This window comes from Lithobates pipiens, unplaced genomic scaffold, assembly GCF_037356315.1.
Source record: "Lithobates pipiens isolate NorthernLeopardFrog02 unplaced genomic scaffold, aLitPip1_a1.2 Scaffold_22, whole genome shotgun sequence".
Lineage (NCBI taxonomy): Eukaryota > Metazoa > Chordata > Amphibia > Anura > Ranidae > Lithobates > Lithobates pipiens.
In genome coordinates, this window is record NW_027507784.1 from 44,450,830 (window position 1) to 44,468,365 (window position 17,536).

At 48.5% G+C, this 17,536-nt stretch overlaps 1 protein-coding gene across 2 annotated transcripts in view; it reads left to right on the forward strand.

Annotated features, from left to right (window-relative positions):
• Nucleotides 1–17,536, forward strand: part of LOC143923711 (uncharacterized) — a 512,582-nt gene that overhangs the window by 92,696 nt on the left and 402,350 nt on the right. The window contains exon 10 of one of the 2 annotated variants that reach the window (XM_077447519.1): nt 2,236–2,583. The exons of the other annotated variant lie outside the window; for it this stretch is intronic. Within the exon in view, the coding sequence (XP_077303645.1) occupies nt 2,236–2,583 (348 nt within the window). The remainder of the gene's footprint in view (nt 1–2,235; nt 2,584–17,536) is intronic. 2 annotated transcript variants of the gene reach the window in all.

A 17,536-nucleotide genomic window follows, 5' to 3' on the forward strand; every position in this document is an offset into this window, starting at 1 on the left:
AGCCAGAATGGTGAATGCCTGCAGCCAATTGGAGAAAGCGGGATCAGCCGATACCGTCGCTTCTCATCATCCTTCTTATAACTCTCGGGCTTCACTCTAGATTAAACTTTTCCAAGGGGAGCAACGAAAAGATCTCCACATACTCACCCTTACCAATCTTGTCGCGCACCTCCTGTTTCAAGTGTGCACCAAGCAGGCCCTCGAAGCACGCGTAAACTTCACACCGTGCTGCGTCCGCAATCCTGACCATGTCGGTCCTCCCCACTGCCCCTGCCGGACCTGTGAGCCCTACCTCCCCTGACCCTTCCATGGCCGGGGTCGCTGGGGGGGCCTCCCCCCTGGCGCCCCCAGATGCCTCGCCAGTGGCCCCAGTCCCCGGAGCCGCCCAAGGCCCCACCTGCGGTGACAGTCCCTGACCCCCCTCAAATCTACCCACCAGGGCCCGCAGGCTCTCCAAGAGGTCTTTCATCTGCCCTGCAGGCCCCGTGGAGGCAGGCCCCACCTTCACCATGGACTGCACAAGCACCCCCCCTTGTCTTGCCCCCCTGTGCAACTCCGTCCTCTCTGTGGCTAGATGCACCACCCCAAGCAAGTCCTGCAATGCATTAGACAAGAATAAAGTGTCCTGTGACTCACCTGGCCGCCCAAGAGCTCTCCCAACAGCCGCTCCGCTGCTCTCCCTCGCTAGAGCCTGTGGATCCTCTTCCTGCGACAATTCCCCCTCCGATCTGTCCTCCTGCACACCTGAGGGTGATTAGGCCACTGATAGGCGGCATAGATGGGCACTGATAGGTGGCACGGATTGGACACTGATAGGCGGCATTGTATTGTTTTGTACTGATGGATGCCAATCAGTGATGCCCATTGTGGGCACTGATTGGCATCCATTGTGGGCACTGAGTGGCATCCATTGTGGGCACTGACTGGCATCCCTGGTGGTCTAGGGTGGCATACCTAGTGCTGGGCATCCCTGGTGGTCTGGTGGAGTTCCTGGTGGTCCAGTGTGGGCATCCTCGGGGGGGATGCTCTGATAATCAATCAGCACAGACCCCCCTGTCAGAGGAGCAGCTGATCGGCTCTCCTCTACTCGCGTCTGACAAATGCGAGTGAGGAAAAGCCGATCACCGGCTCTTCCTATTTACACTGTGATCAGCCGTGATTGGACACGGCTGATCCAGGGCCATCTTTAAGGCAGGGCAAAAGGGGCAGCTGCCCTGGGCCCTGTCATTGTTGCGGGGCCCAAAGCAGCAGCCTTATACTTGCCAACTATCCCAGTTTAAATTCCCTTGGCCCTTGAAGTTTTAGTCCCTTGCTTTGTCCTGATATCTCAGTGTGAAGTGCTGCTAATCTCTAGCAACCAATCAACAAGCAGAAATCACGTGCTGTAACATCTAGCAACTAATCAGTGAGCTGTAATGTGTGCTGTAACCTCTAGCAACCAGTCAGTAAAGGTAACCTCTGGCAACCAATCGCAATCGCTTCCTGATCTTATACAGTAAACTGCTTTTAAGTCTAGCTGCTATTTATTGTATGTCTCAGAGCAAATGGAGAGCAAAACTATATGGGGGGGGGCAAGAAAACATTTGCCCAGGGTCCAATCACTGTTAAAGATGGCTCTGGGCTGATCACGTGGTAAAGAGTCTTAGACGGAGACTCTTTACAGAGATCGTAGTTGCGGGGTGTCAGAGTGACACCCCGAAACAACGTTCGCCGCGATGCGTCACAAAATCCTGAGGACGTCATATGACGCCCAGTCAGGATTTTGAAACCACTTTGCATCTGTCATTTACCTATAGGGCGGGCGGCAAGTGATTAAAAAATTACATATATATGGTGTATATATTCAATATGGTATATATATATATATATTAGCGTGTGTGTGTACAGTATGTGTGTGTGTGTGTGTGTGAATGTACAGTATATGTATGTATGTATGTGTATATATATATATATATATATATATATATATATATGTGTGTATAGTACTTCCATTTTCTTATATTTGAATCAGTGTGTGGTATTGTTTCTTTGACACTCTGTTGCTCCCACTGCTAACATTGCAGCCTGCTCTTCCAGTAGGCATGTTTGGTCCGTTAACTTTGCCATTATCAATATCTAAATCAGACACTACAGGTTCAATCCATCAATACTTTGTAGCAGTGCATCATCTACAAAGGACATATACCGTAAACTACATTGTGACTAACACATCTTCTAAATAACTTTTGTTTTCAGATCTGCCCAGTCCACAAGTTGGAGAGATCATGATTTCGAACCTGAAAGAAGATATAGAGGCCTCTATGACCTGTGATATCTTTGGATGTCCCATAGATCATCTAATAGTGAGCTGGTTTAGGAAGAAACCTGGAACTGACTTACAACCCGTTATGGCACCATCGTTTAATAATGTTTACTGGGCATCTAATAGGGCAATGGTGATGGAAGATCAGACTTTGTTCTGTCAATCATATCTGAGATTCACTCCATCAATCAGCAGAGACCAGGAGGCAGAATTCATCTGTAGAGTGGAACATCCCAGCCTGGAGATTCCCATAGAGAGAAGAACGGGTCCTATAAAGATAGGTACACTTTTCCATAATAAAACTGTCAACATAAAACAGTTAAATTACTTTTTACATTGAAGGGCTTTATTTACATTGTTGTGTGTATTATTGTGCATTTTAACTCACATTATCGTAGGAACACAGTACACAATGTATCTGTCCTTTCTTATTTCCAATTGCTCCCTAATACAAGACTAAAACAGCTGCACCTGCCCCTCAGCAGAAGGCAACGTATGTAATAAAGAAGGTATGCATTGTCAGCAGTACATGGTAAAAAAAAAAAAAAAAAGCATGCCAGTAATCAGTAATATTTTTTATGGTTTGTGCGCATGCTCAATGCAGTGTGCATCAACTCACCAAAAAGATGTGCACAAGTGTATAAAAGGTATTACAGCATCAGAGATTGGTAAAATATATATATATAAACATTTTATATGTTTTAATTAGTAGGTAAGACCCTGACCCTGACCTGTGTAATACGAGGCTATATTTGGAATATATTCACTTTACAGAATACATTTTTCAAACAGTAAAAAAAAAATGCAGTCCCTTAGAGCTTAGTTTCAGGTGGATGACTAGGTGTTACATCACACCACTGACTGAACACTTTAAACACCACTGCCACCTAAAGCTCTTATAAGTTATTCAGGTGATTCCTCTCGTCCTTTTCCCACAAGGATTCTATGAAGGGTGGTCTAGTCCTGCGTTACCACAAACTCCTACTGGCCATGCTTACCCTACCTTCCAAACTCTACTCCATGAGTTCTCCATATGGGAATACCCTCACTTGTAACTATGGAAAAGACCAGGCTTCAGAGTGATGTTGCGCCCCTTGCACCAGAGCAGGTCTCAACTCCTGTCTCAGCATCCAATTCTAGCTCTATTTTAGGCATGAAACAAGCAACCTACTTGACTAAAGCCGAATTTTCAGCATTTATGACATAATTACTTGGACAAATTACAGCTTTAATTTAGTCATCCATTTCTCCTACTCCCAATTCTCAGACTCTAAAGGCCCATACACACGATCGGACTTTCGAAACGTAAAATGTTTGATGACAGGCTGTTGGCGGTAAATTTGACCGTGTGTATTTTCCATCGGACAATTGTTGTCGGACTTTCCGCCAAAAATTTTGGGCTAGCAGGTTCTCAAATTTTCCACGGACAAATCTGTGTTGGCGGATTGTCCGAACGTGTGTATAAAATCCAAAGTACAAACACACATGCTCGGAAGCAAGGACGAGCCAGAAGCGGTTGGTCTTGTAAACTAGCATTTGTAATGGAGAATTAACATTCGTGACGCGGCAAATTACGAAATCCCGAAATGCAGCTCACAATTCTCTTCCTAATTGGGATAATAATGAAGCTGCTTTTCTGGTGATACTGATGGAGTTATTGCAAATACATTTTCAAAGTCTTTTTTTTTCTAGTGATATCAAGAATAATATTATTATTCTTTTTTTTGGGGGGCAAGTTACCACAACACCATTATTCCGCAGTTCTTAAGCTCAAAGATACAACTATGTTGGTGTCCCTTGTCAATTTTACATATTTTTTAAAATGTAACTGCCTACTCCCAAACTGTCATTTGAAGTAAAACACATAGCCAAGTATTATTCTACACAATTTTTTTTTTTGTGCATTAAAATTTAGACATGCTATCTGCCAATAGAACTTAACCAAAAAGTGCATTCTATGCATCCAAAAATATAGAAATTTTACCAAATCAAATCATTATTCAACAAAAAAATAATGTCAAAGCAATAACTCCAAGGGCCGGTTCACACAGGGGGCGATGCGAGGCGACACGACTTGCCTCGCCGCGACCTCAGCGGCGACTTGCAAATGACTTCTGTATAGAAGTCAATGCAAGTCGCCCCGAGGTCGCCCAAAAGTAGTACAGGAACCTTTTTTCTGAGTCGGAGCGACTCGAGTCGCTCCTCTCAGAACGGTTCCATTGTACAGAACGGGGGCGACTTGTCAGGTCGCGGCACGGCAAGTCGTGTCGCCTCGTGTCGCCCCCTGTGTGAACCGGCCCTTCAAGGCCAATAATAAGTAACACGTTATCTCCTCCAATTCCGCAACATGTCTGGTTGACGAACAGTCGCTCAGAAACAAACTGAAAAGCACAAAATGAAAATCGCAAATCAACACTCACCAAACTTCTACTATCACAAAATTAGCAAAGGGAGTCCAAAGGGTGGCGCTAAAGAGCTGAAAAACCACGTAGTACGTCTAGCACGTCAGTAAGTTTGGAATTGTTGGCCAACATTTGTGTGGCCATGTGTAAGCAAGACAAGTTTGAGCCAACACCCTTTGGACAAAAGTCCACGGTTTTGTTTCCCAACAATCCGATCGTGTGTATGAGGCATAACAGTCAGTCCTAGATGATGATGAATCAGAGAGGAATGAAGAGGACATAGAATTAGTATTAAAAAAAAGCTGCAGAAGATTTCTCTTGCCCAGACTGTCATTTTATTGAAGAGGGAGCTTCACACAACATGCTTGCTAATGTTGATAAGTTAATAGTCTCTGTTTGCAAAAGCCTTGACATTGTGCAAATTGACTCTCCATTAGTCGAGCAGCTTTGGGCACTATAAAGGCCTGCAAAAATGTTCCTGTTCATCGGTAGATAGAGTGGCCGATTTTTGGGCCTATATTACAGCTGTCAAAGCCAAGAGACAGCAATCACCAGCAGACCACCCATTGGGGCAGAGCTTTTTAATTTTTTTTACTTTTTCACACTTTTTTTCACATAGACGGGGGGGGGGGGGGAATCTGGGAGTCCCCTTGTTAAGATTCCGATAAGCGCCCCACCCGCAGACCCCAACAACCACCGGCCAGGGTTGTCAGGAAAAGGCCCTTGTCCCCGACAACATGCACCCCAAAGTACCCTCCCCTTGTTGAGGGAAAGGTATGGTTCGGGGGGAGGGGGCTCGCTCATCCCCCCCCCTTTGCTGGCCTGTTAGGCTGCTTTTTACATTTTGGCATGGAGTTCCCCTTAAAATCTATACCAGAGCCAAAGGACCTGGTATGGATTGGGGGGGGGGGGGGCATGCTGTTTATTTTTCTTGATTCTGTCATAGGGTTTCCCTTAACTAGGGGTGCACCGAATGGGTTTTTTTGCTGCCAAAATCAATACCAAAAATGAAAAATACACTAGGCCAAAAACCGATACCGAAAATGACCGATACCAACACTTATTTTTTTTAAAAACTTTTTATACAGCAGATGGTCAGAGACTGGGGACATGGTACAGGAGATGGTCAGAGACTGGGGACATGGTACAGGAGATGGTCAGAGACTGGGGATATGGTACAGGAGATGGTCAGAGACTGGGGACATGGTACAGGAGATGGTCAGACACTGTGGACATGGTACAGGAGATGGTCGGAGACTGGGGACATGGTACAGAAGATGGTCAGAGACTGGGGACATGGTACAGAAGATGTTCAGAAACTGCGGACATGGTACAGGAGATGGTCAGAGACTGGGGACATGGTACAAGAGATGGCCAGAGACTGGGGACATGGTACAAGAGATGGCCAGAGACTGGGGACATGGTACATGAGATGGTCAGAGACTGGGGACATGGTACAAGAGATGGTCAGAGACTGGGGACATGGTACATAAGATGGTCACAGACTGCAGACATGGTACAGGAGATGGTCAGAGACTGGAGACATGGTACAGGGGGTGGTCAGAGAATGGGGACATGGTGCAGGAGGTGGTCAGAGTCTGGGGACATGGTACAGGAGATGGTTATAGACTGGGGAAATAAGTCGGAGACTGGGGACATGGTACAGGAGATGGTCAGAGACTGTGGACATAGTACAGGAGATGGTCAGAGACTGGGGAAATGGTACAGGAGATGGTCAGAGACTGTGGACATGGTATAGGAGATGGTCAGAGACTGTGGACATGGTACAGGAGATGGTCAGAGACTGGGGAAATGGTACATGAGATGGTCAGAGACTGGGGACATGGTACAGAAGACGGTCACAGACTGGGGACGTGGTACAGGAGGTGGTCAGAGAATGGTGACATGGTACAAGTGATGGCCAGAGACTGGGGACATGGTACAAGAGATGGCCAGAGACTGGAGACATGGTACAGGAGGTGGTCAGAGAATAGGGACATGGTACAGGAGATGGTCAGAGACTGGGGACATGGTACAGGAGATGGTCAGAGACTGTGGACATGGTACAGGAGATGGTCACAGACTGGGGACATGGTACAGAAGATGGTCAGAGACTGGGGACATGGTACAGAAGATGGTCAGAAACTGCGGACATGGTACAGGAGATGGTCAGAGACTGGTGACATGGTACAAGTGATGGCCAGAGACTGGGGACATGGTACAAGAGATGGCCAGAGACTGGGGACATGGTACAAGAGATGGTCAGAGACTGGGGACATGGTACAAGAGATGGTCAGAGACTGGGGACATGGTACAAGAGATGGTCAGAGACTGGGGACATGGTACATAAGATGGTCACAGACTGCAGACATGGTACAGGAGATGGTCAGAGACTGGGGACATGGTACATAAGATGGTCACAGACTGCAGACATGGTACAGGAGCTAGTCAGAGACTGGGGAAATGGTACAGGAGATGGACAGAGACTGGGGACATGGTACAGGAGATGGTCAGAGACTGTGGACATAGTACAGAAGATGGTCAGAGACTGCGGACATGGTACAGGAGATGGTCAGAGACTGGGGAAATGGTACAGGAGATGGTCAGAGACTGGGGACATGGTACAGGAGATGGTCAGAGACTGTGGACATGGTACAGGAGATGGTCAGAGACTGGGGAAATGGTACATGAGATGGTCAGAGACTGGGGACATGGTACAGAAGACGGTCACAGACTGGGGACATGGTACAGAAGACAGTCACAGACTGGGGACGTGGTACAGGAGATGGTCAGAGACTGGACACATGGTACAGGAGGTGGTCAGAGAATGGGGACATGGTACAGGAGATGGCCAGAGACTGGGGACATGGTACAGGAGATGGTCAGAGACTGGGGACATGGTACAGGAGATAGTCAGAGACTGGGGACATGGTACAGAAGATGGTCAGAGAATGGGGACATGGTACAGAAGATGGTCAGAAACTGCGGACATGGTACAGGAGATGGTCAGGGACTGGGGACATGGTACAAGAGATGGCCAGAGACTGGGGACATGGTACAAGAGATGGCCAGAGACTGGGGACATGGTACAAGAGATGGTCAGAGACTGGGGACATGGTACAAGAGATGGTCAGAGACTAGGGACATGGTACATAAGATGGTCACAGACTGCAGACATGGTACAAGAGATGGTCAGAGACTGGGGACATGGTACATAAGATGGTCACAGACTGCAGACATGGTACAGGAGATAGTCAGAGACTGGGAAAATGGTACAGGAGATGGATAGAGACTGGGGACATGGTACAGGAGATGGTCAGAGACTGTGGACATAGTACAGAAGATGGTCAGAGACTGCGGACATGGTACAGGAGATGGTCAGAGACTGGGGAAATGGTGCAGGAGATGGTCAGAGACTGGGGACATGGTACAGGAGATGGTCAGAGACTGGGGAAATGGTACATGAGATGGTCAGAGACTGGGGACATGGTACAGAAGACGGTCACAGACTGGGGACATGGTACAGAAGACGGTCACAGACTGGGGACATGGTACAGAAGACGGTCACAGACTGGGGACATGGTACAGGAGATGGTCAGAGACTGGAGACATGGTACAGGAGGTGGTCAGAGAATGGGGACATGGTACAGGAGGTAGTCAGAGTCTGGAGACATGGTACAGGAGATGGTCAGAGACTGGGGAAATGGTACAGGAGATGGTCAGAGACTGGGGACATGGTACATGAGATGGTCAGAGACTGGGGACATGGTACAGAAGACGGTCACAGACTGGGGACATGGTACAGAAGACGGTCACAGACTGGGGACATGGTACAGAAGACGGTCACAGACTGGGGACATGGTACAGAAGACGGTCACAGACTGGGGACATGGTACAGGAGATGGTCAGAGACTGGAGACATGGTACAGGAGGTGGTCAGAGAATGGGGACATGGTACAGGAGGTAGTCAGAGTCTGGGGACATGGTACAGGAGATGGTCAGAGACTGGGGAAATGGTATAGGAGATGGTCAGAGACTGGGGACATGGTACTGGTCAGAGACTAGGGACATGGTACAAGAGATGGTCAGAGACTGGGAACATGGTACAGGAGATGGTCAGAGACTGCAGACATGATACAAGAGATCAATGCAGCCTGCCTGTGTCCCCAGTGCTTACCATGCTGCAGGGTCGGCTGAAAGGTTTTAACACTGTGAAGCTGTACTTTTTTGGATCTAAGAAGTCTGTAAGTGATCCGCTACTGGTATCTGAGACCCCTAACCCTCTCTTCTGCTACCTCCTTCCAAGTTCTACATTAAAGCTTTGAAAAGATCAAAAGTGACTGGCACTCGAGTTCTGTTCAAAATTCCCATTATAGTCATGGACTCAGCCCTGGGGTAAATGCTAGCTCGCTTCTTGCCTCAAGAGGTTGCTGCCTGCCTTCAGTAGACCCAGGGGGTGCTACACACAAACACACATATATATTATACATACACACTGTATAAACACAGGGATTTTTTTCTCTGAAAATAGGTGTAGGTACTCTTTTCCCACCAGCATCAATTAAACCCCTAACAGTAACAATAAATCATCCAGCAGCAACAGTAGATTCTCCAGCCTGCAGCAACAATAGATCCCCCCAGATAGCAGCAACAATAGGATTTTTATATACAGCTTACCTGTAAAATCCTTTTCTTGAGAGTACATCACGGGACACAGGAGCTTCATTACATAGTGGGTTATATAGGCACCTCTGGTGATTGGACACTGGTTGACCCAATTAAAGAGAATTCCTCCCCTATATAACCCCTCCCATTAGGGAGGCACCTCAGTTTTGTAGCAAAGCAATAAGAAACCACGTAAAACCCAAGAGGGGCGGGAGCCCTGTGTCCCGTGATGTACTCTCAAGAAAAGGATTTTACAGGTAAGCTGTATATAAAAAATCCTATTTTCTTGATCATACATCACGGGACACAGGAGCTTCATTACATAGTGGGATGTCCCATAGCAATGCTCAGGTTGAGGGGAGGGAGACACAGATCATAATTCTAGACCGCCAGGGACCTGAGGACCTAAACTGCAGCCTGCAGTACACTGCGCCCGAAGGCGATATCCTCTTGCCCTCTGACATCCACCTGATAGAATCTGGTGAATGTGTGGACTGATGACCAAGTCGCAGCCTTACAGATCTGAGCCAGGGAGGCCTGGTGATGCACTGCCCAAGAAGCACTTACAGCCCTAGTAGAGTGCGCTTTCACCTGAAAAGGAGGAATCTTCCCCTTTAAGTCATAGGCCTGAGAAATAACCTGTCTGATCCACCTTGAGAGAGTGGACTTTGACATTGCCTGACCCCTTTTAGGGCCTTCTGGCAGAATAAATAAACAGTCAGTTTTCCTTATCTGAGCAGTTGCTTGAAGATAAAGACTGATTGCTCTAACCACATCTAAAGTGTGTAAGGATTCTTCCTCTGTGGACTGAGGATTTGGAAAAAAGGATGGTAGGATTACATCCTGATTCAGGTGGAAACCTGAAACTACCTTAGGTAGAAAGGACCTGTTGGGACGCATGACCACTCGGTCCTTATGGATAATTAAATAGGGCTCTTTACAGGAAAGAGCTGCCAATTCTGATACCCTTCTAGCCGTGGATATGGCTACTAGGAACACCAGCTTCTTTGTCAGGAGAGTTAAAGAAGCCAGATGCAGAGGTTCAAATGGTTGGGCTTCTAAGGCCGAGAGAACCAAATTCAGATCCCAAGGGCATACCGGAGGTTTGACTGGCGGTCTCATCCGCATAGCCCCCTGGATAAAAGCCCGTACTAGGGAATGTGCTGCAAGCGATCTTTGAAAAAAGACTGATAGGGCCGAAATCTGCACCTTGATGGTGCTTATGGCCAAATTCATTTCAAGGCCTGATTGGAGAAAGGCCAAGATTCTGCTAATGACATACCTTCTAGGATGCCATCTCCTGGGTTCACACCAGGAAACATATGTCCTCCAGATCTTGTAATAGATACGCCTGGAGGCCGGTTTTCTGGCATTGACCAGAGTGGAAAGGACTGGCCCCGAAAGACCACGGCCTCTCAAAATGTGGGTCTCAGCAGCCAGACCGTCAAATTCAGACTGCGTAAAGCAGGATGGTAAATTGGACCCTGTGAGAGCAGATCTGGCCGGGGAGGGAGGGTCCATGGCCTGCCCACTGCCAACTTCATGATTTCTGCGAACCATGGTCGCCTGGGCCAAGCCGAGGCCACTAGAAGGACCGGCTTCGTCTCCCTCTTGACCCTTCCCAGGAACCTCGATAGCAGCGGGCTCGGGGGGAAGGCATAGATCAGATTGTACTGATCCCAGGGAACTGTCAGAGCATCTGACCCCTGAGCAAGTGCATCTCTTGTCCTTGATACAAAGTTGTCCAGTTTCCTGTTGAATCTGGACGCAAACAGATCCACGTCTGGAGTGCCCCACTTGTAACATATGTCTTGAAACACATCGGGGTGCAGAACCCATTCTCCTGGGCACAACTGCTGGCGGCTGAGATAATCCGCCTGCCAATTCTCCACTCCTGGGATGAAGACTGCAGAGAGGCACGGAACATGCTCTTCTGCCCAGACAAGTATGCGATTCACTTCCTTTTGGGCCACCAGACTTCTGGTACCGCCCTGGTGATTGATGTAAGCCACTGCGGTGGCATTGTCGGACTGAATCCGAACTGGGAAACCTCGCAGTCTGTGAGACCACTCTCTGAGTGCCATGTAAACTGCCCGAATCTCCAAGATATTTATGGGCAGCAGACTTTCGGTCGCAGACCATTTTCCCTGCGAGCATGTTCCCTGCAACACGGCTCCCCAGCCTGTCAGGCTGGCATCCGTAGTGACAATCTTCCATGAGAGGGGAAGAAAAGTTTTGCCCTTCAGCAAATTTTTGGTCTGTAACCACCAGACAAGACTTTTGCGTGCCCAAGGGGATAAACGCATAGGAAGATCCAGGGATTGGGGCTTCCTGTTCCAAATCGCAAGGATGCATCTTTGCAGGGGCCTTGAGTGGAACTGGGCGAATGGAACGACCTCGAAAGAGGCGACCATTTTTCCCAACAGTCTCATGCACAACCGAATGGAGGAAGATCTTCTGCCCAGAATCAGGCGCACCAGATCTCCAATGGCCAAGGCCTTTGGCTTTGGAAGGAACACCCTGCCTTAAGCGGTGTCGATAATCAAACCCAGGTAATCCAACCTGGTGATCGGTTGTAAAGACGACTTTTCTAGGTTTATAATCCAACCTAGGCGGCCCAGATGTTCTAGCGTTTTGGTGACGCTGCGACTTAGGCATGTTGCAGTTCTCTCTACGAGAAGCAAGTCGTCTAGGTAAGCCATGACGGCTATGCCCTGAACTCTTAAGATTGCTAAGAGAGGGTCTAGAATCTTCGTGAAGACTCGGGGGGCCGTGGCTAGGCCAAACGACAAATTGAAAATGGCGCTGCTCTACCGCGAACCTCAGAAACTTCTGGTGTGCGGGAAATATTGGCACATGGAGATATGCGTCTTTGATATCTATTGATGCCATGAATTCTCCTCCTTGCAGGGAGGAGACCACAGTGCGTATTGACTGCATCCGGAAGGTCTGGATGTGTAGAAACCGGTTTAAGTCTCTCAGATCCAAGATAGGTCTGACACTTCCGTTTGGTTTTGGAACGGTGAAGAGATTCGAATAAAAACCTGAACCCTGATCTTTCGGGCTCACTTCTACTATCACACCCTGGGATAGTAATTGATCTAAGGCCAGAAATAGCGGTTTCTGCTTTATCGGATCCCTGGGGATCCTTGACCTTAGAAAACGAGAAGGTGGAATCTCCTGAAACTCTAGCCTGTAGCCCAGAGACACTGAAGAGATCACCCATTTGTCCTGAATCTCTTCCCACCAGGCGCCTGCAAACTGCAGGAGCCTTCCCCCACTCGGCCGAGCGGGGGCGCCCCTTCACAAGGAGGTCTTGGAGGTCTGCTTGGCAGGCTTCCGCCCCCAAGTCTTTTTCTGTCCCTGGGCTCGGCCCTGAGGCTTTCCAGCCGAGGAGGGCTGGGAAGGCCGTCGCCACTGTTTAGAGCTTGATGCTTCGGGAGAGAGAGTACGCCTGAATGAAGGACGTTTACTCTTCTTGACTGGAAGGAGTGTAGATTTACCTCCCGAAATATTTTGGACGAATTTATCTAATTCCTCTCCAAACAACCGTTCCCCTTTAAACGGGAACCCAGCCAAATGCTTTTTGCATGACATCTCAGCAGCCCAATTTTTTAGCCATAGAGCCCTACGCATGTGTACCAACATGAGGGACAAACGTGATGCTTGTTGGACAGAATCCAAAATCGCATCAATTATGAAACATAAGATGTGAGGCATCTCTGCATATTTCTCTACTTCCTCATTGGGAAGGAGTTCAAACATCTGTTTAACCTGTTCCTTAAGAAACTGACACAACCCCACGGCTGCGACTGTAGGTTGCACCACAGCGCCGGCCATGGAAAAGGAGGCTTTTAACAAGGTTTCCAGCCTCTTGTCAGCTGGATCCTTAAATACCTGCGCATTGTCCAAAGGACAAGTTAGGTTTTTATTCACACAAGAGATAGCCGCATCGACAGATGGGGCCCCCCATTTCTTGGTGAAACTTTCCTCCACGGGATAATACATGGAAAACCTCTTTGGAGGAGTAAACAGTTTATCGGGATGTCCCCAGTCCTCATACATCAAGTCACCCATTAAAGGATGAATTGGGAAGGAACAAGCAGTCTGTGGGGCTTTCCTGACTCCCAGGGAAGAGACAGAGGATGTAGCGACTTCAGCAGCCGGCATTCTGAATGTGGTACGCACCAATTCAGTATAATACTGCACCTGCTTTCTGAGTGCCTGGGAGGAGGGGACTGACTCCTCTTCCTCTGACTCATCCGACTGCTCATGATCCCTATCTAAAGATAGGGATCTCTCCTCATTTTCAGAACAACTGTCCGAGAGAGGGCTTTCAGCAGAGGGAGGGGATCTACCCCTTTTCTTGCTATCTTTTAGGGAGGCAGAAATAAAATTCATTATCCTCCCTTCAAAACTCTCCAATGTAGCCCTAAGGGAGTCCTCAGTGACATAGACCGGGGCTGCGACATTAGGAGAGGCTGCAAAGCCTGAAAGGGGCACTGACTCGTCTTGAGATGCAGGCTCCACTCTTGCAGAGGGGGATGGTAATTTGCATGCACTTTTGGAACCCCTGGACCTAGGCGGTGACTTGCCAGTGCCTTTATTACCTGCCCCTGAAACCCTCTTACGAGGAGACATAGTCCTAAGCTACAAAGCAGAGGTACTAGTACAAATGCAATCAGTTCGTTTGTGCTTAAAGTCTCACAATAAATCAATATATGCTTAACTGCACAACCTGATGCCGAGTAGGTGTCTTAGGTTTGCCTGGATCCAATCCCCACGGATGCTTACAGCCCACAGCTCCTGTGTCTCCAGTTACAGTCCCCTGACGCTCTGGGCTTTTTAAAACGGCCGTTTGGCGCCTGCACCATAGCTTTGAGCACACTAATCGTGCACAGCTGGCAACCACACCCCCCCCCCCTCCTCCATTAAGCCGGGAGCGCGCCCGGCGCGCGTGCACGCGCCCGCGCGCGTGCACGAGGACCGCGGGATCCGGGGGGGGGGAAGGAGAACCCAAAGGGAGCAACGTGGAACCCCTGGACCTGCATGGGACCCCTTTCTACTTCACTTGTGGCAGGAACTGTAAGGGAGACGTGAGTAGCTGGAGAACCAGGCATTCACTGAGCGTGTTTGTATTGAAAGGCATGTAAGTATGCATCAGGCTGCTTCTTACTCCATCTAGTGGTGGAAACCAGGTAAGACATACAACTACTCACAATGAAGAAATCCATTAATATATTAAATATATAGGATGACTTCCCTTACCTGTCCCCGCCGCAGGAATTGCTGATCTCAGACCAATTCCAGCCTTCACCCATCACGGCGGGTATTGTTAGCCAACCTTCAGGCGTATCTGGGGTTCTTACGAAAAGATCCTCCTACCTGGGCCATGTAAAAAGCTCTGCCAGAAACTTACGGGCGCCCTGAGTCAACAGTACCCCAAGTCTGGTTGTCCCAGAGCCCAGTCTTCCAATGGAGAGGACTTACAGGCAGAACCTCGTTTCTTCGGCAGACGAGGCCCGGGTACCATACCATCTTGGGAGTCAAATATCGGCCCGAGGTATGGATCCGGTTTGATGTAGCCCTTCGGCCCTCGCTGGGACCCGCATAGAGCTAAGTTTTACATGACCGTCCACCAGACACTGGCGAAAAAACTGAGGTGCCTCCCTAATGGGAGGGGTTATATAGGGGAGGAATTCTCTTTAATTGGGTCAACCAGTGTCCAATCACCAGAGGTGCCTATATAACCCACTATGTAATGAAGCTCCTGTGTCCCGTGATGTATGATCAAGAAAAATAGATTACCCAGCCAGCAACAATGTCCCCAGCAATGGCCAGTATAGATCTTGGAGTCCCCAGCAGTAACAGACTAAATTCACACTAGCCCATTCTCTGAAAGCAATCCATGGTCGATCATTTTTCAGAGTGTGGCTAAGCAGTCTCTCTTAGCCATTTTGTAGGTGATCCTGTTTCCTCCTGAATGGCTGTTTTTTGTTTGGTTTTTGTCTAATGACAATTTACAATGCGAATAATGTGCTGCAACTGTGAGTCAAGCGTCTGGCCCAAAGTTGCAGATCATCTTCATTAACATGAAGGATTGAGATTTAACAGGCAGTGCTGCCTGTCCACTCAACATGCTGCGTTCAATTTGGTTTGCCGCCAAACCCAAGCACTTTAGCTGTTCACAGCAAAAAAAAGAGGAATGCTATGGACTCTGCTGTAAAGGGGAGCTCTGATGAAAGGGGATTTCTGCTCACCTAACCTCCCACTTACATCAGAGTTCCCAGCTTTCCCCGAAAATGTGGGTTCCCACAGCCCCCTTACATCAAAGTCCACAGGGCACCCTTACATCTGAGTCCCCCTTTTCTTAGTGTACTCACTCGCTTGGAAGCAGGAGAGAGAAGGAAGGGAGGGAGGTGGGTGGGAGACTTTAGTCACAGACAGTGGATGGCGAGCTCACTCACCCTGAGGATGGAGGCTCAGGGCATGGATTATGGGAGAAGATTGAGCTGAAGCTGATCCGGGATTTGTTAGGCCTAGTCCAGCCAGTACCTGTGCCGGCAGCCTGGTGTTCTTGCTGAAAAAAAAGTCCTGTGTGCTTATATACTTTATATACCTTAACTATCTTCTTTTTAAGTCACTGTGTGTTACTATTTCTTCTATTCACTCCTACTGCTACATTGCAGCCTGCTCTTTCAGTATATGTTTCTGGTCTGCTAATGTTCTCACAAAAATAACTAAACCAGACATCACAGCCTATTGCATTAGTGTGTGCACCCCAAAGCACAAACACACATGCATGTATATCAGTAGAGCAGAGGACAATGTCAGTAGGGCAGTGGATGGTGTCTGTAAGTGGACAATGTTAGTAGATCAGTAGACAATGTCAGTAGGGCAGTGGACAGTGTCAGTAGGGCAGTGGACGGTATCAGTAGGGCAGTGGATGGTGTCTGTAAGTGGACAATGTTAGTAGATCAGTGGACAATGTTAGTAGGGCAGTGGACAGTGTCAGTAGGGCAGAGGACAGTGTCAGTAGGGCAGTGGACGGTGTCTATAAGTGGACAATGCTAGTAGATCAGTGGACAATGTTAGTAGGGCAGTGGACAGTGTCAGTAGGGCAGAGGACGGTGTCAGTAGGGCAGAGGACGGTATTAGTAGGGTAGTGGACAATGTCAGTAGAGCAGTGGATGGTGTCAATAGGGCAGTGGAAGGTGTCTGTAAGTGGACAATGTCAGTAGAGCAGTGGAAAATGTCAGTAGAGCAGTGGACGGTGTCAGTAGAGCAGTGGATGGTGTCAATGGGGCAGTGGAAGGTGTCTGTAAGTGGACAATGTCAGTAGAGCAGTGGACGGTGTCAGTAGAGCAGTGGATGGTGTCAGTAGGGCAGTAGACAGTGTCAGTAGGGCAGAGGACAGTGTCAGTAGGGCAGTGGACGGTGTCTATAAGTGGACAATGCTAGTAGATCAGTGGACAATGTTAGTAGGGCAGTGGACAGTGTCAGTAGGGCAGAGGACGGTGTCAGTAGGGCAGAGGACGGTATTAGTAGGGTAGTGGACAATGTCAGTAGAGCAGTGGATGGTGTCAATAGGGCAGTGGAAGGTGTCTGTAAGTGGACAATGTCAGTAGAGCAGTGGAAAATGTCAGTAGAGCAGTGGACGGTGTCAGTAGAGCAGTGGATGGTGTCAATGGGGCAGTGGAAGGTGTCTGTAAGTGGACAATGTCAGTAGAGCAGTGGACGGTGTCAGTAGAGCAGTGGATGGTGTCAGTAGGGCAGTAGGCGGTGTCTGTAAGTGGACAATGTTAGTAGAGCAGTGGATGGTGTCAGTAGGGCAGTGGATGGTGTCAGTAGGGCAGTGGATGGTGTCAGTAGAACAGTGGACAATGTCAGTAGAGCAGTGGATGTGTCAGTAGGGCAGTGGATGGTGTCAGTAGAGAAGTGGACAATGTCAGTAGAGCAGTGGATGGTGTCTGTAAGTGGACAATGTCAGTAGAGCAGTGGAGGGTGTCAGTAGAGCAGTGGATGGTGTCAGTAGGGCAGTAGGCGGTGTCTGTAAGTGGACAATGTTAGTAGAGCAGTGGATGGTGTCAGTAGGGCAGTGGATGGTGTCAGTAGGGCAGTGGATGGTGTCAGTAGGGCAGTGGATGGTGTCAGTAGAACAGTGGAC